Source organism: Dinoponera quadriceps, unplaced genomic scaffold (assembly GCF_001313825.1).
Source record: "Dinoponera quadriceps isolate SergipeBrazil2010 unplaced genomic scaffold, ASM131382v1 scaffold2305, whole genome shotgun sequence".
Lineage (NCBI taxonomy): Eukaryota > Metazoa > Arthropoda > Insecta > Hymenoptera > Formicidae > Dinoponera > Dinoponera quadriceps.
In genome coordinates this window covers 647180-669002 of record NW_014556411.1, presented here as the reverse complement: position 1 = coordinate 669002, position 21823 = coordinate 647180, and the positions used below count along the sequence as shown (strand labels likewise).

At 44.2% G+C, this 21823-nt stretch overlaps 2 protein-coding genes across 2 annotated transcripts; both read left to right on the top strand.

Moving 5' to 3' along the window:
• Nucleotides 1–1971: 1971 nt before the first annotated feature.
• Nucleotides 1972–6242, top strand: LOC106747314 (L-lactate dehydrogenase B chain-like). Its single transcript, XM_014624712.1, has 6 exons — nucleotides 1972–2016; nucleotides 2093–2210; nucleotides 4368–4706; nucleotides 5017–5134; nucleotides 5207–5339; nucleotides 6048–6242. The coding sequence occupies exons 1-6, from the start codon at nucleotides 1987–1989 to the stop codon at nucleotides 6240–6242; spliced, it is 933 nt and encodes a 310-aa protein (XP_014480198.1). The 5' UTR covers nucleotides 1972–1986.
• A 1421-nt stretch (nucleotides 6243–7663) lies between these two features.
• LOC106747316 (L-lactate dehydrogenase A-like 6A) lies at nucleotides 7664–13945 on the top strand. The gene is made up of 6 exons (XM_014624715.1): nucleotides 7664–7825; nucleotides 11260–11377; nucleotides 12227–12400; nucleotides 12906–13079; nucleotides 13204–13445; nucleotides 13769–13945. The coding sequence occupies exons 1-6, from the start codon at nucleotides 7664–7666 to the stop codon at nucleotides 13943–13945; spliced, it is 1047 nt and encodes a 348-aa protein (XP_014480201.1).
• The last annotated feature ends 7878 nt before the right edge of the window (nucleotides 13946–21823 follow it).

Genomic DNA, 21823 nt, shown 5'->3' with positions numbered 1-21823 from the left:
GTGTGCGAGCGCGAAAAACGAGACTCCTCCGGAGAGGCAGATCCATCTTCGAATGTGTGTTAAAAAACCGCGCTGCCCCCGAACTACCGGGAACGCCTCGTACGCTACTTCTAAATGCAGAGCCGCGCCGTGATTTATCGGCGGGCACCAAAGTAAATGGAAAAAGTTTTGCTCTTTCAGCTGCTCCCTTTTTTCCTCCAGACGGCCAAGATTGTCGCTCGGCCATTATATCGCGGCCGCGAGGAGTTACTTTCAACGCGTACATCGGCGAAGAATTATATACGGACGGCATCGCGTGTGTCTCGCCCGGAGTGTCTTTAGACTCGTCTCTCGGAGATAAAATAGCAGGCTGACGTTAATAATCCGCTCGTCCCGAAAGTAAATGTTGGAACGTTCCCGCGCCCGTCAAATTGCAAGGGCACTGTCTCCGATAAATCGGACGGACGCCTCACTTTGCATAACTTCCCATAGCGGGGCGGCCGCGGTAAGTTAACGAGCGCACCGCCGGTTACAGATATACCGAGATAAGTGCGATTATTGATCGGTGTTCGGAGGAATAAGAGTTCAAGGGATGCACGGAGGGTTGCCGCGTTCTGCGAGGAGATATTCGAAACATATCACGATAATGGCTTCCGTGTCGTGAACTACCAAAGGTTTATTCCCGTCGTCGTAGATGCGTCTCCTCGAGGAAAAATTTACTCAAACCATCGACAGGAGTTCCCTCCCTTCGGATACGCGTTCGGGCGTTAAGACGGTCGTGCATGATTTAGCGCACGATGCGGGGTTAATTATTTCATTCGGAACAGTCATTAAAATCGTATTCATTCACCATGACCGACTAATAGGTCTCGGCGCGCAGCGTGTTTTACGCGCTTGCGCACACGCGCGCGATCCGAGAGGCGCGTGGGTATACCCGTGCGACGGTACACCGACGTGGCGCACAACGACGCGGGGGAGGAGAGGGGTAGGCGCTGCGTTTCTACGACGACTACCTGCGGCTAATTTACAGCGAGGCGCGCGGGTAAGTTCCGCCGTTATTCTTCCAGCTAGAGTTTCTCGTGGGGTTCCCCTCCTTCCCTTCACCCGTCCCGCTCGTCCCTGGACGTTCTCTCTTCCTCATAACGGAGGTACCTGATTCACCTCAAAAACCGATGACTCGTTTCTGCGTAGGTCGATCCGGATCTGCATGAGCGACGACGACTCGCGCGAGCTGCTCATTTAAGCCCCTTCCTGAGAAGCGACCACCTTGACGAGCATCTGCGTGGTTAATAACGTGGGCAAGGGAAGTCACGCGATTCAGGTAATGAGGGAGTGACGAAACACCGCGGCTGATATATATCGAAAGCGTTAATTCCTTCCGAACGGGCAAGGTGAGAGAGAGAGAGAGAGAGAGAGAGCGCGCCTAGTAGCTAAGAAATATAACTAGAGTGACGTGACCATGCTGTTTCATTAAACGTACGACTATCGCGCAGCTGTTCGGTGAAGCAACAGTAACGACCACAGCATGGCCGACGAAGAATCTGACGTGCCCAGAAGGGAGGATATTTTAGGGGAGGGCATGGTCGACGGCAAAACGCAAGATGAGAATGAAAACGATGACGTAAGCTCGGTGTAACGTTTTTCTATTTTGTTGAGTGCAGAACTTGAAGCGTCTGCAGCGACGTTGTGCGCTCGTTAACGCAATTGGACACATTGAGACAAATTTCCATTGGATAAGCCGATTAAATGATACGTCTGATTGTTATTTTTATTGTTCGATCAAGCGATGAATAATCTCTTGATCTGATGAAGTATCCGATGAACAGGCGTAATCACGAATATTTGTCCGGTTTCGCATTATATTTGACATGAGATAATTGATAGATCGACAAGACCTCGATCACGACGACTACCACGAAGAACGCTTTAATAACGAGGCACTTAGGACCGTGCGACGCTTATCCGCACGGCGCCAAAGTCTCGATCGTGGGTATAAGGAAAGTCGGCATGGCTTGCGCCATCGCGCTCCTGATGAAAGTCAGTATATCCACGTGACGAGATACGTAACCCACCGTCATGTGCGAGCGATGATTTTATCCCGCGTGATTTTCAGCGAATAGCGAGCGAAGTTTGTCTGATCGATCAAAACTCGGACAGGGCTGCCGCCGAAGCCGAAGACATTCAACACGCTGGTGTCTTTCTGGGATGCCCGCTTGTGACTGGCACATCAGGTATTTCCATTACGTTTCAATTAATCGAACCTCGTGTTGGGCACGCTCGTAAATTCACGCTCCACGAAGGACGAGAAGTTATATGGGCCTTAAAATATTATTCGTTAGCCGTTAAACTTGCTACGCATCATTATTCGGCGGTTTATCGCCGTAGATTGATATCCAAGGGAGAAGGTATAATAAAAGGCGAAAATCACCGCATCGATTTTCCACAGACTGAAATCAACCATTCAGAAATATTACTTTACTCCATTAGACATTGTATAAATGTATTTATGAAGGCTTAAAGAAGATAATTGTGTGTGATAACTTTTTATACACGGTAAAAAATTTTGTGTTAAAAATGGCCCACTGAAATCTTCTGTTATTTTAACATGGGGTGTAAAAATTTGCGTTAAAAAGTATCCAAACGCAATGTTAAGGTAACATAAAATTTCAGTGAATTGTCTGTTAATACAAAATTTTTCACTGTGTGTGCGCTAGATTCCGAAATTTAGGCAGTACCGTCGCGAGAGATAAAAATGATGATAACAATTTTTTATTATCCCAACGGTAGTTCTTCTCGCTGCATCATCATACATCATTTTTCGAGAGGACACTCCGTCGGTCGGAGTGTCAAATTATACCCGGCGTTGAAGTTGTCACAGTGATTCACACTCCGAATGATCCCGTCGTCATGTTCCATTCACGATCACGGGACCAACGAATCATAAGCACCTATCGAGGAAGTTCCGGACGTTAAGAACGAGACGGTCTGATTCACGACGCGGCCCGAATTCCAGAAACTTTAGATTGATACGTGCGGACTGATGAGCCTCGCCGAGCGTCGACCGTGCGTCAATCGCGCGTCGCGATCGTCGGCTCCGATCGACGTCCGTTTTAAGCGACGACCTGTCAGTTTACCCATCAAAAGGCTGCTGTCAATGTGCAGCGGATCAGAAACAACGGGCGCTCTCGCGCACGGGCAGAGGGAAATCGGTTTTGGGTTAACGTGACGAGTTTCGGGGATCGGGATTCCCTCCGGGCTCGTCTTTTAATCTCGATTCTCATCTACATCGCCGTGCGCTCGCATAAGCGCCCGGCGAACCGAGTCGAACGAAAGGTTTCCTTGAGGTTTTTCACGGACACGCTCGTAAATTTCATCTACTCTTATTTATCTCGGCCACGATCGACTCCACGGTGCGGTTTTCTGTTTCCTTCTCCGCAGCGCGCGGTTACCGCGTCCGACGAACGCGCTCGTCGCTTGTAAAAACGACGTATCCTTCGTGGGGATTTTTCCGCGCGAGACAAGGCGAACCAGAATGATGCTTATTTAATTACAACGAACTGGAGATTTTCTCCGTTTGATAATAATCAGCTAAATAGCACGCGCATAGAATCTGTATCGCTCTAATTTGAGGAAAATTCACATTTCGCAATGCTAACTTCACTGACTTAGTTTCTCTCGGCTCGGGTTAGCCTGACCTTGGCAGCGATTTCGGTACGAATTTTCCGTCGCCGATGCGGATAAAAGTGGCGTCGACTGGCCGGCATTCGGTACGTGTAGGATAGAGGAATCGGTTCTTCCCGATCTTGTCTCGTGCGAGGTAGCAATTACCGGAACAAGTGGGACGACTTTTTTACGGGCTTGCCGAGTTATCTGTAACAACATCTCTCCGTCGTAAATGTATCTTTCGTATGGCCGCGCGCGGTACCGCTGTGGTACTACAAGCACTTTGTGAAGGTGTTGCCTCGGATCTGTACTCTTTACTTTTTCCGACCGCGCCGGATTGTCTTCCTCGTCGTCTTTATCGGCGCATCTCCGCTGATGGTGAATCTCTTTCTCTCCCTTGAAAAGGGGAGAAAACTTCTTATCCTATCTCGTCGTTTTGTATTCCACGTGCTTCCGAGTAGCTGATGATTGCGCGGTTGAATAAGACGTTTCAGAGAGAGAGAGAGAGGGAGAGAGATTCCTCGGAAGGTCCGATTCTTAACGGAGGTATTTCCCGTTAGAATTTCTTTTGCATAGATAGCCGAGTGTCCTCCGCGAAGGTTCCGGTGAAATTTATGTCTTAACTCGCTGTTTCCCCGTCGGGAAAAGGGGTCCCGGGGAATTAAAATGCGCGCCCGTACTTGGAAACCCTACGTTGGATCTAAGATAGAAGACGGTGGTTTCAGACGTCTACAAGGTGAAGGACTCGTCGGTGGTGGTGATCGCGGTTTGCGAGCGGAAGCCGGCGGAGGAATTGAACGTGAAACACAACGTCGAGGTGTTTAAGAAGATCATCCCCACTATCGCGAAGTTGGCGTGTAAGGCGGTGTTGCTGGTTGTAAGTCAGCCGATCGACGTGATGTCGTACATCACTTGGAAATTGTCCAAGTTTCCCTCGAGCCGAGTACTCGGCACGGGGACTCTGCTCGACAGCTGCAGGTTGCAGGATTTACTGAGTCAGAAGTTGGGATTAGCGCGCAAGTCGATTAGCTGCATGAATATCGGCGCGCAGGGCGACACGTCCGGTATGTGAGCGACATCGCACGACTAATTTGCCAGCTGAGATCGATCCTTCTTTTTATCGTTATTATTATTTATTTATTATTTTTTTTTACACGACTACACTCGGACCGCGATAGAAGTCGTATACCCCGCGTTTGCTTCGTTATCATCATTATGCCCGAACATTGTAAATACACGTGGGAGATTTTATCGTTGCGCGGTAAATACCGATCGTGCTTAAGTATCACGTATATTTTGGCCGAGCTCGCGTAAAACGACCTCGCCTAACAGTTAACGGCGACCCTTCACCTTTAACATCCGTTTCTCACACAGTTTCCATATGGTCAAGCGTTCACGTGGCGGGCACGAAGATACGCGACATAAACTCAAGAATGGGCGAAACCGACGATCCTGAGAAGTGGCGTGACATCGCCGAAGCTGTAAATAAAACGTCAGTGGCTAAGACCGTCGGACGTTCCCGCGAGAATTTAGGGAAGTAGTAAAATGCACATCGCGTTTACAGCGACGCTGAGCTTAATCGGAGGAAAGGCGAGAAAGGGCCGAGCTGTTGGGCCCTGGGCTTCTGCACCGCTGAAATAATAGACGCTATAGTCAGGAATACCAAAATGGTGCTGCCAGTGTCGACGTACATACACGTAAGAGATATAATTGAATGAACGTTCGGAAAAGTTACTGGAAACATTAAATGGACTTTAACGGCTTAACGGCGGTATTATTTTCATCAAGACCTCATACAGGAATGTGTCAATTAATCCCTTAACGTGCAAAAATCTCAGTTAACTCAGGTACTATTTTATTTTATATCACCGTGATGCACGTGCTCGTGTTAGTTCGGGCGTGAAACATAATTACACTAAAGTTATCGTAAACACAATACTGAAAAACTATTTCAATATTCACTATTTCATTCTTCTAGTTGTTCTTGAACCCAAGAAAACCGTGCGTTAAGGAGTTAACAATCTAATTCAGGAAACGAGCCAGAGTCTCTCCGCAACGTCATAGAAAATATTCCCTTTGCTTCCGATATAATTCCAAAATTGAATATAAATGCAATGCAGTTGATTGGAGATCCAATGCAAAAGCGAGGAGAAATTGGAATCAATAGCATTGCATAGAAATGTCAAATTGATTCGTATCGCGCGCAAAATTTCAATTGGAAAATGACTACCGGTATATCAATCCTACGGCTACTCCAGACTCGATCGATTTTCGAGAGGCACTTCTTGCAGCCCTTTTCCGAGACTCAAACATTCGCGCGTTAAACGAACGCGCTCCGAGACGCGCTTATTCGCATGTCGATCGGCTCGACAGGAGCGACAAGCTGAAGGAATCTCTGTTCGCAGAGCTGTTCCCACGGGACCGACAAGGACGTGTACATGTCGGTACCCTGTGTTCTCGGCCGCGAGGGTGTGTACGCCACTGTGCGACAGAAGCTAAACGATCAGGAAAAGGCAGCGGTGCAACAGTGCGCCGACAACATCCGCGGTGTGCTGCGCGAGTGCGGCATTCTTCGCGAAACGAACGACGTTGAGAAGTGACGATCGGGGAAGAGGAGAGGGCGAGAAAGGTGGAGGATCTGCGCAAGCGAATATACGACGGAAATCACGAGGGAGCAGAAGAGAGAGAGAGAGAGAGAGAGAAGACAACGGTTTAGAACGCGTCTTCATCAATAACGGCGATTCTGCACCTGGCGACCGGTTTCCGCATGCGTGCATTCGAGCGCCATAATAAACGATATACACGAGTAGTGAAACTCGACTTCCTGGAAAATTAAAGCAGCCGTGCTCTCCTAAGATTACTCGCGATCGGTTACACGGAGCTCGCGCTACAATGTACCACGCGTGCGGAGCTTATTACCTATCGCTTCATTTTTTGCTCGATCGAATTTTGATTTACGCAGCCGAACGATGCACAGCAGAAAGGTGAGAGGTCGGATGAAAATGCATTCTCCGCTGCACGCGAAGCAAGTATACGGCTTGAGAGCTGCGGCTAAGGGAGATTGGATAATTTAAACTACAACCTTTTTCTACATTAGCTTTTATGTTACCCCATAACGTAGTGAAATCGTTCCGTTCGATGCGTGTAGCTTACGAGCGTGCTCGTCGAGCTTGCACGGGCTACAAATTTCACTCTTTCGGAAAAGAGCAGCAATCGTGGGAACTGAATGATCGTCCAAATGTGAAATAAATTTACGTATTTGCGACGATAACGAATTAGGTTCGAGTTGGGGGGAAATGAAAATCGATTCCGAATACCCTTCTCGGGTGTCCCGCAAAACGGAAATTGATCCTTTAACAGAAACGGCGCGCCCCACCTGTGCGAATCGAACAGCTGTCGATCAATAATTTCGCGAGCACGGAGAAACAAAAAGCGCGGACGGGGCGATACGTCGGCCGTTTGGCTATTCGCCCCTACATCTGCTCGCTTCTTCGTATTGTACTTCGTAACGAGCATTTTTTCCGACTTGATAATTGATTCTGTACAGCGCGATTGGATTCATCGATAGTATCTTTTCGTTCGCGATCGAACGTGTTAATCGGATTGTATATCTCCGGCTATGGGAGATAACCGGAGGTTCACATCTCGTATGTACGGTACATCGTGAACGTACAAGATACATCGGAGGCGAAGAGAGAGAGAGAGAGAGAGCTCTCTCATGTTCCATGATACAAAAGCAATTCGACCATCTTATTGCATATCCAATTTTACCGTAGCCGTTTCGAATCGACAGTGAAGCTACTTGCTACATATCCGCCGTCAACTTCACCGTCTTCCTGTCAGGAGTATTTTTTCATGTCGACTGTCTGTTTTTCCGGCTTGCCCTCTATCTTGCGTGAGTTTCAACGGAGCGCAAAATTTCACGGAGTACCGACCGGAGAGATGTCAGGCGGCGTGTGGCTCGTGTAAACTGTCTAGTGCTCACATCGAGGCGAGGAAAAGACGTATCGGTGCACCGAATATGACGGAATCGAGAAGGAGGCCATTTGACATCGCCGGCAACACGGTGACTTTTTTACTGACCAAACAGGCGGAGCATCTTGTGGACAGCCATCGCATCAAGGTCGTCGTCGTCGGAAGTGCGCCTAAAGGCGTCGCGGTCGCTATAGCGATTCTATCCAAGGTTAGCTTGCTGCAATGCCGATTTCTTTCTTATTTTCTAACCTTCTTTTACGTGATACATGTCATAGTAACGACTAAATTATATTATATAATTCATAATCAACGATCACGCGCATCTTTATGTGTTCATTATTATTATACGTATCTTACCGCAGATATACCTTTTCTACATATATATATCTCATGTTTATAATATAATTTATCTTCAAGTATGCACAGAAGAACGTTAATGTAATTATCTGTTTCTCAGCCTCTTAAGTCATAAGTAATACTTCATCAATTTAAATATATTTTGGTAGTTTGTAGTAAATATTTACTTGAACGTGGTACAAGTGAGGATCTACTTGTATGAAGGAAATATTATATCGCATATAGTCAATTATATTTCTACTTCGAATAAATATTTGTCAAGAAATATTGGAGCAACCGTCGTATTGAAATCAAACAGATTACTTGAATATCGCTTCTTCTTTCAGTGTAGAACAGAAAATCGGCGAGACGCACACGATACATTCCGCGTATAGTTAACCGTCCACAAAGCTTCTGACACATACACGTCAGCGTCAATACTAATAGACCTCATCGAATGTACATTTCACTACTACGAGAAACGTGTGTATCAAAGTTGATTAATGTGCGTGCGCGTAATCGACTCGTGCATTGTGCCTCGTCCCGCCGGGCGATACGGTAATGCGCCCGATACGTCAATCTAAGCATGTCCGCGATGATTCCGCGTGAATGAGACATAGCACCGTATCCACGTGGCTCGGGCAGGTAATTCGTATTTGTTCGGCTGAGTCAAAAGTATAATATAATACTGCACGTTGGCCGGATCTCCGGAGATAACTTCGAGTTGCACCCAACAAAGGACGACGGGACGGGGAATGTCCCGACGCGTGTAGCTTCGTGAGCGTGTATACGTGCAGGCTTACGTAGGACGGAGTCCTGAATGTAGGCTCGTTAGTGTGCCCGCTCAAAAAGGCTATTATGCAAATGATCCACGGAAGACCAGAAGAGGGAATTCGGCAATAGACGGGCGGAACGGGGCGGAGAATGGTGGAGAGGAAGCGGGAGGGAAGTAGGAAGAAGAGGACGACAGAGAAGATGTAGAAGCGGACCGTGCATCCTTTCGCTCGTTATCGGATCGTAACGCGAGCATTTACACGTCGACTATGCCATCCCCGTGGAACGGCCGACCGACTGATTTATGTCGGTAAGTTACGAAGGGGAAGCGGCCTGTAAAACGTAGGAACGCCGGAAATTTATCAATCCTCGCGAAATGCACGTACGTGTGTGTTATTACACACGATAGCAGTCGCTTCGAGACTTCGCCGGTCACGAACTAAAAAGATTCCCGAAAGAAAGTTTCGTGAAGCGGCTACTGACGTGGAATTATGTTCCACCTGGTCTCTTTATGAATTAAGAATAATGCAAAGAAATGCAGAGAAATTCCGAATATTCTATTACGGTTTAAACAAGGCCGTATATTATCGTCGCATTATTCAAGTAATCTTGCGCCGGATTTATCACGGCGGCATGTAACGAATTAGATGGAATACGCGAAGCGTGCCGTTACGAGGGTGCAGCAACGTCGACTGATCCATACGTACGGTATATTCCGGTGGAAGGTAATAAACGTGTGTGGGCGACTAATTTTAGGTTTCGGTTTCCGCAAATTTACGAGGGCAAACAATGGAGCTGCTCGCATGCGTCAGTACGCGGAGGGCGTATCTGACAGAGACGATGGTCTCCTTATCCTCCTGATGGTGCGATGCGCACCGAGAGAGAGAGAGAGAGAGAGAGACTCTAAATAATATGCAGAGGAGTTCATCGAAGAGGTCACGATGGAATATTAGAGACCTCGTTACCGCGGACGATAACAGTTTTTAAAGGAAATTGCGCGTGTCTCGCGTGAAATTAATGCCGTCGGTTTTCTCGAAGCTGCTCATTTTCGACGATGACAAATGGCTTCCTCTCGCGCGACAGTCGGCTTTCATTAAAGTCGGCGGTGCGCGTATTTTCTCAACGTTCGTTTGACATCATCGCGAGAGACTCGAAATTTCGGTTGTCCGACGCGACCACGAGGATACGTCCCGATACGTCGCAACGTTCAGCGGCGAGAACGCTCGCCGAGAGGAGCACGAGAGCAAGAAGCGAGAGATACGGTCGTGCCATGCTGTTGCACCTCGCGTCGTAACTCGGCAGATCGCATCAACGAGATGATCGCGAAGTACGAACGCGTACGACCACTAAGACTGCCCACTGTCCACCTCGTGGATCTACCGTTCCCCAAGTTCCTCGAGACTACACGCGCGGGACATCCGTCTTCCTCTTGTTCTTCCCCCTTCCCCCGTTATTCTGCTCGCTGCGACACTCTGCGCAGAGCGCTGAACCACTCGTATCAAGCTGTGCGAATTATACCGGACAAAACCCTCGGCGAGAGATACGTCATCTGTGTATCTCCCGGGCTAAATCTGTGTCGATATTTAATACGCAGGCATTTAAGTCTGTCTCCTACCGAGAGGTCGTCAGATCGCGGGAGGCAGTGCTGTGCGCGTGTTTAAGCGACTCGGTAGAGGTAATAAAAAGATTCGAACTAGCCAGCAAAGTAACCTTAATTTAAGCTCTCAGTTGTCTTTTAAGCATGTGTTCGTTAGACTTTTATTATCATCTGGCAATCTAATGAAACATATCAATTTTTATATATTAAGACAAATATATAAATGTATAGTATTCACGAAAAAAAAAAATATATATATAAGGGAGGCGATAATAATTACCCGCCGAATAAAAATAAATCTCCGAATTAAAATCGAATATAAAATAAAAAGGAATTTGCCAGGAAGCTACGATTATCGGAGAAAAATGAAGCGTGTGAGGACAGGGGTCGCCGAAGCATTCTTTTATACCCGTTTGACATCCCATAACGAATCGGACAGGGCCACGGTTAAATCCTGCGACGGCTGCCGAAGCGACAGAAGGTAGCCCCCGGAAAACGGACGAGAAGAAACCGCCCATCAGCCCCGCAATTATTCACGAATGAGTTATCGTCTTACATAAAGCGTCTGTAGTGTCTTCAGCAACAGCGACGACGACGACTACGAGCAAGTTGACGAGGCCTGGCCGTTTTCCGAAAATGACGTCTGTCTCGGCGCCGCTTTTCAATCGACACCGTATCAGATCTTAACGATTTCTCGCATTAGGGGATCTCGCGAGTGGCGCGATCGATCGCGCACTCGTTCGTGTGCCTTAATGCGATTCCCGGGGGGGCCTGATGTCCGTTGCGTAACGATCCGAAGTGCGTAATAACGCTGCCCGCTGGGCAACGGCCGCCGCTAATTACTCTCTAGCTTCTCCGTCTATCACCTTACTCTGTCTTTCTCTCTCTCTCTCTCTCTATTTACACTCGTTCATCCTCCGTGTGATTTTTCGCAGCGTCTCGCCTCTGAGCTCGTCCTCATAGACGCGAACGAGGACCTCGCCAAGGCGGAAGCAGAAGACATCAGCCACGCGGCGGCGTACCTCGGCGATCCGAGGATTATTGGCACCAAAGGTGAGGCCCGACGGAAGAAGCGGACGCTACGGAGAGAGGGAGGAAAATAGCGAGACCATCATTACGCTAACCGCGAGTAACGAGCAATTATCTCGAAACGACCGCGCTTTAACGTTCGGATAAGTAAATCGCGCAGTCGCGATTAGTGATAAGCTCGCCGGAGATGATACGTAGGTTGCTGCATCCGCATTGTGGGCGCGGGACGTTTTAGGACAATAAAATAAATCCCATTTGGCATATTAGTGTCCTGGTGGAAATATATGCAATTTTCCTAGATATTCATACAATTATTGCGTAGTATTAATGCATTCTCTCTTATTAGTTGTAACAATACTGCAATAATGTAGAAAATGAACAAGAACTTGACTAAAGTTTTATTCAGTGGTTGAAGCAGTTTTCCTGGTAAAAATATGCATAGTTTGCGTAGACACTTGCCTAGTTATAATCTAATACTAATCGATTGAATAGTTTTTTGTCCATTTATTGTTCTGTTTTCGTTCAGCAAATGGGTTTAGATTTTGTGCACGGTAATTATAGGAAAAGCATTATATCTTGATTAGGAGTAATCTTACTCTTCAATTACTAAATACAAATTAATATAACTATCTAATAAATGCTCAAAAACTATCTAAACTATCTAAAAAATGCAAAAATGAAATTTCTATTGAGGTACTTTGACTGTTTTCATAATTTATCATTTGTTAAATTCATAAATGCCTCCGCGTTCTAGTCGGACATATATTTTAACTGGATACAACTGCGATACAACAGAAAAAAACTCTCACTTAAGATCGATTGTTTTTTTACGTCGAATGATAAATCGTCCGACGCATATTACCGCTTCGATAGATTACGCTTGCGCCAGAGACGCCGCGGTGTGTGTGATCACCGTTGGAAGCCAGTCTCATGAGGATCAGCAGCCGAGCGATTATCTAGATCACAATCTGAAAATTTTCAAGGACATCATCCCGAACGTCTGCAAATACGCGCCGAACAGTGTTCTTTTGATCCTCACGAAGCCAGGTACTTTCTACTACCACACATCTGATACGTTCACTATAAGAAATTACGCGAGTATGACATCTCGATTTGTCACACAGATCGGCATTGCACACAAAAAATACAATAAAAAAATACTATCAAATCAATAAAATTTCCAACAGCAACGGAACTGAAATAAATCTTGATTCAATAGCAAGTATCATTAAAATTACTACATTATGTATTATTTCAATAATTAAAATATTATTTTCGATGATGTCGCAATTAAATCAAGATTCACTTCAACCACACGTGCTATTGAAAATTCCACTGACTCGACAGTATTTTTTCTGTGCATATATTTTCCGAAAAATAAAAATAACGTAGAACAAGTTATCTTACATATATGTTAAAAAATATTTATATTAACAACAGAACTACATACGGAAGTATAAATTGCCATATACACGGCGGACACTTGAAAAAAACATGCTGGTAAAGAACGCATTTATATTTGTGGGATTATCGTTTCGATTTTCCTGTTTAGTCAACATCATGTCGTACGTCGCTATGAAACTGTCGGGATTTCCGCCGAACCGCGTTATCGGGATAGGAACGTTCTTGGATAGTTGCAGATTTCAGTATTTTATCGCCCAGAAACTCGGGATTTCGGCGAGCGCGGTTCAAGCGTTAATCATTGGAGAGAGCGGACCGGCTTCTGGTAATGAACGTCAATAAAAATATCGTAAGGTGTAATAAATATTTTATAATTTTCGTTCTTTTTAATTAGTTTTCTCATTACTCGTTAATGTTTCCGCATTCGCTTATATTCGGATACGTACCAGTACCAGTTTGGTCCGCCGTTGCATGTATGGGCATGCCTTTGAAGGAAATAAACAAGGAAATCGGTACAAAAACGGATCCGGAATCTTGGGGAGATTTACACACTAAAGTCATCGAGACCGATAAAGAGCTGGTCGCCAGAAAGGGTTATCACAGTTGGGGAATGGGCATCTGTGCGAGCGAGATAGTCGATGCCATCGTGCGCAACACTTGCGCCTGCTTTACCGTCTCGACGTTCTTGAAGGTTTAATAATAATATTCATTGAAAATTATTAAGCTTTTGCTTAGCGTCGTTCCAATTTATCTAACTCGTTTTATAATCGCAGCAATATAAAAATCCTTTGCTTAATCAGGATAAAGGAAAGTCAAAAATCTTGAAAAAGACAGTAAATTTAGGATATTAGAGATTTCTAAGCAGTGTTTGAAAATTGCTGAAATATTGCTAAGTTCTCTAAATCCTCTTTTTTTATACTGCTAATGTGCAAACATTATATATTAAATTCGTGAATTCGAATTTTATAGATAGTAGGCGTTTTCCGTTTATAAGAAACATGAAACATATTTCAGGGCTGCCGACACGGACTAGAGAAAGATATCTTTATGTCGTTACCGTGCGTAGTAGGCAGAAACGGAGTGCAATCGTTCGTTCGTCTGTCGTATACACCCAAGGAGCAAGAACTGATGACGATATCTTGCCAAAGAATATATGAGACGCAGAAATCGATTCTTGACGAGATCGAGTGAGTGACTGACGCGATCGTGATACCAGTCACATGATTTTATCGCGATATTCGGCTATAATTCAAGGAATCGAAAACATTCTCAACCATCAACGAAGGAGTCGTATTAGTCTTGTGTCCGTGAACTGGTGAAATAAAAAGATAACGAGTAATCTACGTCTCGCTCATTCTCATCGAGTGTTTGAGCTTCGTACACATTTTTTTTGCAAATGACGCACGTGTAACGTGTGAAAAATCGCACGAATCGTATAATCACGTTTACGGAAGGAAGTCGTGGATTATATCGCGAATCGCTTTATGCGCCGGTTTGCATCAGTTAAGAAATTTCATAGGAAGGCAGCCGAGGCGGGCGTAATACTCACTCCTGAGACAAAAGATCTTACCTCCTTCTGTCCGGCTTGTCCGGTCAAGTCGGGGGGAGCTCAAAAAAAAGAAAACCGCGTTTGTTTTATAGGACGGTTTGGTTTTGTTACGAGATCTGATGAATAAGGAGTGCTATAAATTGCGGGGCGTACTCCGAAGATTTCGGCTCCAATTTGCAAAGATTAATGCAGACTACTCGTAATTAATTGCTTTGCGTATGGAGCAGTTAACCGTGCCGCGAAAAACGATCAGGATGATATAACGATCGCTATTATAAATATAAAGAGAGGCGGTCTCGCGCGGCTTTACCGGTTAGCGATACACCAATTTGTTACAAAATTCACGTATGCTGATATCGCGCTTTTTGTCTCTGCCATCTACTACATTAGTTAAGACGTTCGTCCGGTGCCACTATAACTGCAGATATAATGAAGTATTCCTGAGATACACGCGAGATCGAGCGCATTATTCAGTAAAAAAAAAACGTTTGTTTGTTAGCTGGGAATATTCTTGATTGTGCGCAGATCTCCGTTACATAAGCGTTACATAAGCACTCATCTCGTAATTAAAAGTTTCTTCATTTCCGTCATTTTTGCTAAAGTATCTTCAAACCGTAGTTTTGAAGGACGGATTTTATCAACAAAATTAAATTAATTAGAAGCACAATAAAAAAATAGATACCACCAGAGCATCCTCGTTGACGAACTGGTGGTTCATTAAGCGATCTAATAAATAGGAGAAATGAGTAAAGAATAATCATATTTTAAAAAGAATTGTATTTTTAGTTCCATGTTAAAGAAAAAACGTTTTAATATAGATAATAAAAGTCGAACGAAATTACAATTAATTTCCGTTAAATTTCGAGTAGACGATATAACGATACGTGCTGGCAACTTTAATTTACATTATAAAAAAAGATAGTATCAGATCGTTTCTCTTCTTGAAGAAGTGAACTGATAGAATGTTCACGAAACGTCGGAAACAAATCCGTGAAAGACGTGAGATCAGATCAAGCATAAAAAGAACATTGTTATGCGATTTTTTATAAAGCTTTAAATACGTAATGTTTTTATCTCTCTCTAAGTAATATAACTCATTATTATTCATGATATAATCTTCAAAGACGGTTTCTCTTTCGTTGATCTTTTTTCGTATTTTAAAACACACCTTAATAGGCGAGTCGATTCAGCGGCGGTAGAAACATAGTTTACGTCATTATCTGGAGATGGCGGATTATAAATAGCGGGTAGATCGAAGGAACTTGGCAGAATGTAACGAGTCTCAATGAGGTATTGAGGTTGTAACGTCCGTGATCGCTTTGTGATTTCCGGTTAAAAGTAACGTGTCAAAATTACTGTCGTGCGACCTAACGTTTAACTGAAATACAGGCGTTAAAAATGAAATATTTCGTGAAAATATTGTTTACGATAGCGTTGTTAACAACCGTTTTGTCACCAACGATTTGTCAGAACGTCAAAAATCTCCCATTTTCATGGGAGGATTACACGAGAGAGAGGCATGCTGCTGCTGCTGCTCCTGCTTATATCATAGCATTCCCATCTAGACCGAAATGTCCAGAGAATCAACGGCTAGACAGAAATAGGATGTGTCGAATGGTGACGTAATTTTACTCACAAAGGTAATTATGTTTTTGTTATTTTCATGAATAATGACTAAAAATGACGGGTTTAACAGTGAAATATAAATACTTTCATTTCTTTGAAAAATATGAATTTTTAAAAGGAGCAGGTTCGTCCACCGGGAAACCGCTAAAAGACAATAACGCTACTGGATGTACAAAAATAAGTCGAGAAGGGTAACTAGAGAAACAAGCAAAAAATTAATCCTCTAAACAGCTAGTTCGAGATTTTCATGACTCTTACGATGGAGATTTGTATCGTATAAAAATTTCCCGATCGAGAGACCAATATGCAAATGTACTTCGGCATTTTTATAAGTAGTTTGTAATATTATATTTTTTATGTTTTCTTATGTGTACGTGAAAAACATTGCTTTTTCTTTAAACTGTCATACTTATAGTCAGAGGTCGTATGTAATGTTTTACGATAAAATACATCGATTCAAAGCATGGAATTGTGTTGTTACAATACTTAATATTACCTGCATATATACTACACGTTTATTAGACAATATCGTTTGAAAACGTTCGTTAAATTAACCGATGCCAGGACTCGACGAATGTCAACTTCGGACGACACAAGGGCAAACGTATAGTCCGCATTCGCAACAGGAGAACGGTCCTATGCACCTGCGGCTCATTATTCGCTCTAATAAATGCACCACGCGAGAGACGGTAGCCGCCGGATACTTTGGGCGACGCGCGTGTAACAATATGCACGGGATGAGGAATTCATTAGTGTTCCGCTTTCATAGGCGTTGGTGAAGCTCAGGACAGGCTCGTTTTTTCGTATTATTCCGATGACACGCCTTGACTGTGTAACGTGAACGTCGCGCGTGCAGCGTGTTATAATAATGACGCGCTTTAAACGTGTAATTGGGCAACAATACCGTGGGCTGCGGGAGAGAGCTGTATTGTGATTGAAATGAATTTCGCAGAGAAAGTCGGAGAATACAATAGAGAGTGTACAGAAATGTGTTTGGCCACGAATGAGACGTCTCATTCGGTCCGAACGAATAATCATCCTTAATTTCATCTTAATTCTTCTCGCAAAGCTTGATAGCACATAAATATAAATTTGAAAGACAAAGACTTATGGTTTTAAGGACTCGGAAAACCGGGGTTTTTCAATATTTCCGTGAAAAAATAGAAGGAAATCAGCCTTTTAAAAGTATAATTATAAAGATTGTTAATTATCAAGATTGCCCTCGAAGCTCATTTCGATAAATACATATATCGCGTTCGTGTGTTTTCCGTGGGTCTGAGGAACAAGAGCAATGCGACGCGAAGTATAGGGGTCCTTGAAAGTGTCAAGCGTCTGTATTTAACATTCTCCTCGTGTAGTTTACGCCGCTTTAATTCGAATAACCTTCCGGCTTTAATATCGCTTCGCGAGTATCCGTGTATTTTTGCGTGTATCGCAGAAAACGCGATACACACCGCAGCCACAACAGATCCGATGCATCTCTTGGGTTCCAACGTAATTATAGCTACAATTGGCTTACAAGTTAATTGCTATCCTACTCGAGTATCGTGGCATGAAAAAGGAAATGTGAATTATTGTACTCGTATCTAAAGTTCGTATCCTCTTACCCGCATGCCCGGCGTAATTATGGCTGTCCGATACTGAATTTTATTCGTCTAATGTGTACGGAGATCATTTTATTCGTACGTAAATGCGAGTTAAGAATCCACTTTTCGTCGTACGTCCGGCATTAAACGCACGACAAGGGCTCGCGTTTTGGTCCTTTTGCGCTGTGAAATTTGGTCCAGTCCACATCCACCAAGAACGAACGATACTCAAATATCCGCATGTTCGTCTTATTCCGTTGGAAATTCATATTCAACCGAACACGAAGGAAAAGTAGGAGGATCCGGAGGACATCGTTCAACGCGGGACAAGACGCGGCGGTAGGTATCGCTAATTACCAATACTTTTTATTCCAGGCGAATATAATGTCGAAGAGCAGCCTCGACGTGCGGAGGTCGCCGACGGAAAAAAAGGAAGGTGTGCAAAGAGAGAAGGCGAAGTAAAAAAGGAAACACCGCGCCGCGCCGCGTGAGGAAGATCGGCGGTGTGAAGGGAGGTAGCGGGGGTAGTCGAAGCGCATTATTCAGAGCTTTAAAACCGTCTATGTCCCATCAACGACGACACGTACGCGTGTATCGGGGCCCCAAACTGCGCGTACATGCTCGTAAAATCGCGCAGGAGGCAGGTCGAGGTCCTGATTGAGTTACGATTTAATTAGTCCGTGAGGCCAATCGCGCGCGCACACATGCACGCACACATGTACACGGTAATTAAGATATCCGCTAATCAACGGGCACAGCCCCTTTTCGATCTCCCTTTTTTTTCCGTAAGCTTGTCGTTGGAAAACTTTCGCCGCTTGCACTCTCTCTATCTTTTTCACTCTCCTCTCTCCTCTCTACAAGGCATCGTTCGTGTCCTTTTTATGTTGTTCCTATTCCATTTCGTCTATCTTTCGCTGGCATATCGCAATAATCAAATCGACCAATATTTTGTTGATTAAAGAATTAAATTAAATTTTTCATTTTAAAAAGTTCTTCCTTATAATATCTCAACAAACATCAACTATCTTTAGGAAATGATAACATTGATACTATGTTACTGTTGGCGTTTGTTGAGACCTCTTCTTCCAATGCACAGATATCGATAATTTATCTTTAACAAATCAATAGGCAAGAATTGTTTTTGAGTTTAATCTGACTTTTATATTTAACTTATTTATTTATTTGATATAATAACACAATGTATATATGTATCAGGATAATGTGTAAACGTTCAGTATTAATCGAAAGAGAAAAATACCGACCATACCGGCATCTGTTGGAAAAAGCATAAACTCATGATCGAAGGCGTGCCTGGTAAACAGGATCCTGTTCTTTTTCCAGACTCGTTTATCACGTATAATCTAGTTCAAACGGAGAATTCCACAATTTGCATGCGCGTTATTAATTTTTTCGCACTAGGACAACATCGATACGTGCACATGCACATACAGCGGTAATTTCGATATAATTTTGAGGGGCGCATACTTTCTCCGAACGTACAAGATTAAACCCCGGCATGGTCGGCTATGAGAGATAGCGTTGATTGTAATTAATAGCCGCCGATTGCGTTAGCCTTACAGTCGGTTAATTGTCGGGGAAAGATTAATGGCGCCAAATCACGCCACTACCGGTGTAGATTGTCCGAAACCGATTCCCATATCGCTTTCAAGGTTTCGTGCGGTAGGATTTTTAAAGGGGAAGCAAAGCGGCACACCTGCTTCCACGATCAAATATTTTCTAATGAAATAGAAAGACTTGTGTATGTGCGCCTGTTACATCATATACATCGGCATCTGCAACATATGCATCTGTTTCAATGGAATTTCAATGGAATTGAATCACTCTGATTCTTTAAATGTCATTTGAAATGTCTTTAAATGTCTTTTTAATCAAATTCTGCCCTGAAGTTCGCTGTGAATCATAAAACTGCCCAAGTAAGAGAACTGAAAATATCATGTTTTAATTTCAATATAAGAGATTCAATAAAAAAATAACATAATATAAATGTTGCATAGAAAGTTAATCCGAAATAATATTCGGTAAAAATAAATTATATTGTTCACTTAAAAAATATCGTTGAAATTATTCAATGATATTTTCAGTTCGATCTATCAAATGACATTTAAACGGACAACGCGATGAGTCATGGTGTTTTTATAAATATACTTACCTTTATGTCCGCAAAGGTTACGCGAATTAATCGAATGCAATCCTACACGTGTGTTCTTATATGTAATTTAGCATGATTGCGATGGATCATGAAAGTGCGTGTGCGATTTGCGAACGCGATTGCAATCTCTTAATATGATACGTGACTATGCAATGAGACTCTGTTTCATTTGAAGATTTATTCAACGATCGATGAAAGATTGCCGCGGAGGATGTTTCAGCATATTTCCCAGATAATAATAATCTCCTGTTACCGCACGTCATTTTTTGAACAGTATACAAAAATAACAAAACACAATCAGTGATTTCTTTTTATATCTAATTTATATCAATTATATATATATATATATATATATATAATTATATTATATATTGATATATAAAAAATCTTCATACATTGAATACGACATTGCAATTGTGAACAAACTACTAATAAATGTCGTTATTTAAATACATTTCTTAAAAACAATCATGGCTACGAAATCTTTGTATTTACTTAAATATTACAATAATGAAATATTGTCATTTCAACGAGCAACGAACGCATTCTTCTTGGCGCAAAAATTGCCCTGGAAAGGAAGTTGCACTTACTTCCGATCACAGTATCGGGGATAGCGAGAGCAGGTAGGGATAATAATCTTAGCGAAGCGACTAGGATAATTTCGCCGCCGCGAAACCGGCTTGCATCGACATCGGGGCCTGATTTATAACAGGATCCTGGGTTACCGATGAGAACGGTTAGACCCTACCTTACCGTCGACGGTAAGGCAATGGTGGGCCTGCTCTTCGTCGTCGGTGAAGTTCGAGCACGCGGAGAGATCCGCCTTGTGATCCGCGACAGATTCCAGATTGCTTCGGCGATTATGCCCCGATTCGAGATTTACGGGCGAGCGGAGCCGTCTGGGACGTATCGCCATTTATTTATAGTTACGGGGAATCACTTATTGCAACCCGCTCGCACGCCTCTCCTCCTTCGTCCCCCTCCATCGTCCTCTCCTCCTTTCTCCGCGGAGTCCTTTCTCCCTGCCCTTCCTTCCTCTTCATCGCCGGCACGCGTGAGTGTGCTTTTAACGCCCGACGCCGAAGACGACCACCCGCGGTATCGGGTATGAGAATGCGGCTGCGAACGGCCATCGGATGCAATTTCGTGCATCGACAGAAACGCAGCTCCGAGAAATCTTTATTATCGCGCGCGAAAGCGGATCCGCATGCCCGTAATTACGTCGTAAGATTCTTCACGGTCGGGACACCGTCGACGCAAGATTATCGCAATAGTCTAGCCTCCTTCACGATCGAGGGCAATAAAGCTCGTCATTATCGCGCGTTAACATACGGATATTTGCGATAACAGTTTTTACTTCTGATCCTCGCTTAAATTTCCACATTTCTTCATAACTATAAACGATGAGTCAGTGTATACGTTGGACATCAAGGGACGAGGTGAAGTGTAGAATTAATTTAAACGAGAGAACGGACTTTTCGGACACAACTCCGTATATACGCTCGCAGGATGCGAGTTGAACGGCCATATCGCATCCTGACGACCACCTACGATATCATTCGCGAAATGTACGAGCCTCTCGTGATCTTACGCGACGATCACGTGCACCGAGACGTCGGGCGCTTCTTAATTTGCTCCGAACCGGCGAGCGAGCGAGCCGGGTGATTTGCTCGAAGTATTCGGACAATTTAACGAATCCCCTCGGACGCAACCCACCATAGCCGACGTGCACACTCGCGACTCGCTCCCCGCGAGAACGGGGACGAAGACGAGCGGCGCTCTTTCTCTCTCACGGGCTATAATTTACAATCACGTCGTGAGAAAAGGGCCGAAATATTCGTGGGTCCGACGTGCAAACGCAGCGGAGCCTCAGCGCCGAATGCGTGCCGTATACGTATACACACTATATATGGCGGCCGGTAACGAATGCACATGCATTATCCCGCTGTAATTACCATATCAAGGTCTCGTTGCTGATCCCTAACACCGTCCTAATTGCCACGCTCGACAATTTATTAAATTGCTCTATTATGAGGCCTGTCCTCCTTCCACCCTCCCGGCCTTCTTTGTCCGTCTCACTCGAAGCAGCTTTAAGGATACAAGCTCGCTCCGTTTCCCTCCCCCCCCCCCCCCCCCCC

Excerpts from the sequence above, each read along its gene's own strand:
- LOC106747314 (XM_014624712.1), top strand. The coding sequence starts at position 1,987 with ATGGCTTGCGCCATCGCGCTCCTGATGAAA. Across the intron at positions 2,017-2,092 it reads CCATCGCGCTCCTGATGAAA|CGAATAGCGAGCGAAGTTTG; the intron begins GTCAGTATATCC and ends CGTGATTTTCAG. Across the intron at positions 5,135-5,206 it reads GCCGAAGCTGTAAATAAAAC|CGACGCTGAGCTTAATCGGA; the intron begins GTCAGTGGCTAA and ends TCGCGTTTACAG.
- LOC106747316 (XM_014624715.1), top strand. The coding sequence starts at position 7,664 with ATGACGGAATCGAGAAGGAGGCCATTTGACATCGCCGGCAACACGGTG. Across the intron at positions 7,826-11,259 it reads CTATAGCGATTCTATCCAAG|CGTCTCGCCTCTGAGCTCGT; the intron begins GTTAGCTTGCTG and ends GATTTTTCGCAG. Across the intron at positions 12,401-12,905 it reads TTTGATCCTCACGAAGCCAG|TCAACATCATGTCGTACGTC; the intron begins GTACTTTCTACT and ends TTTCCTGTTTAG.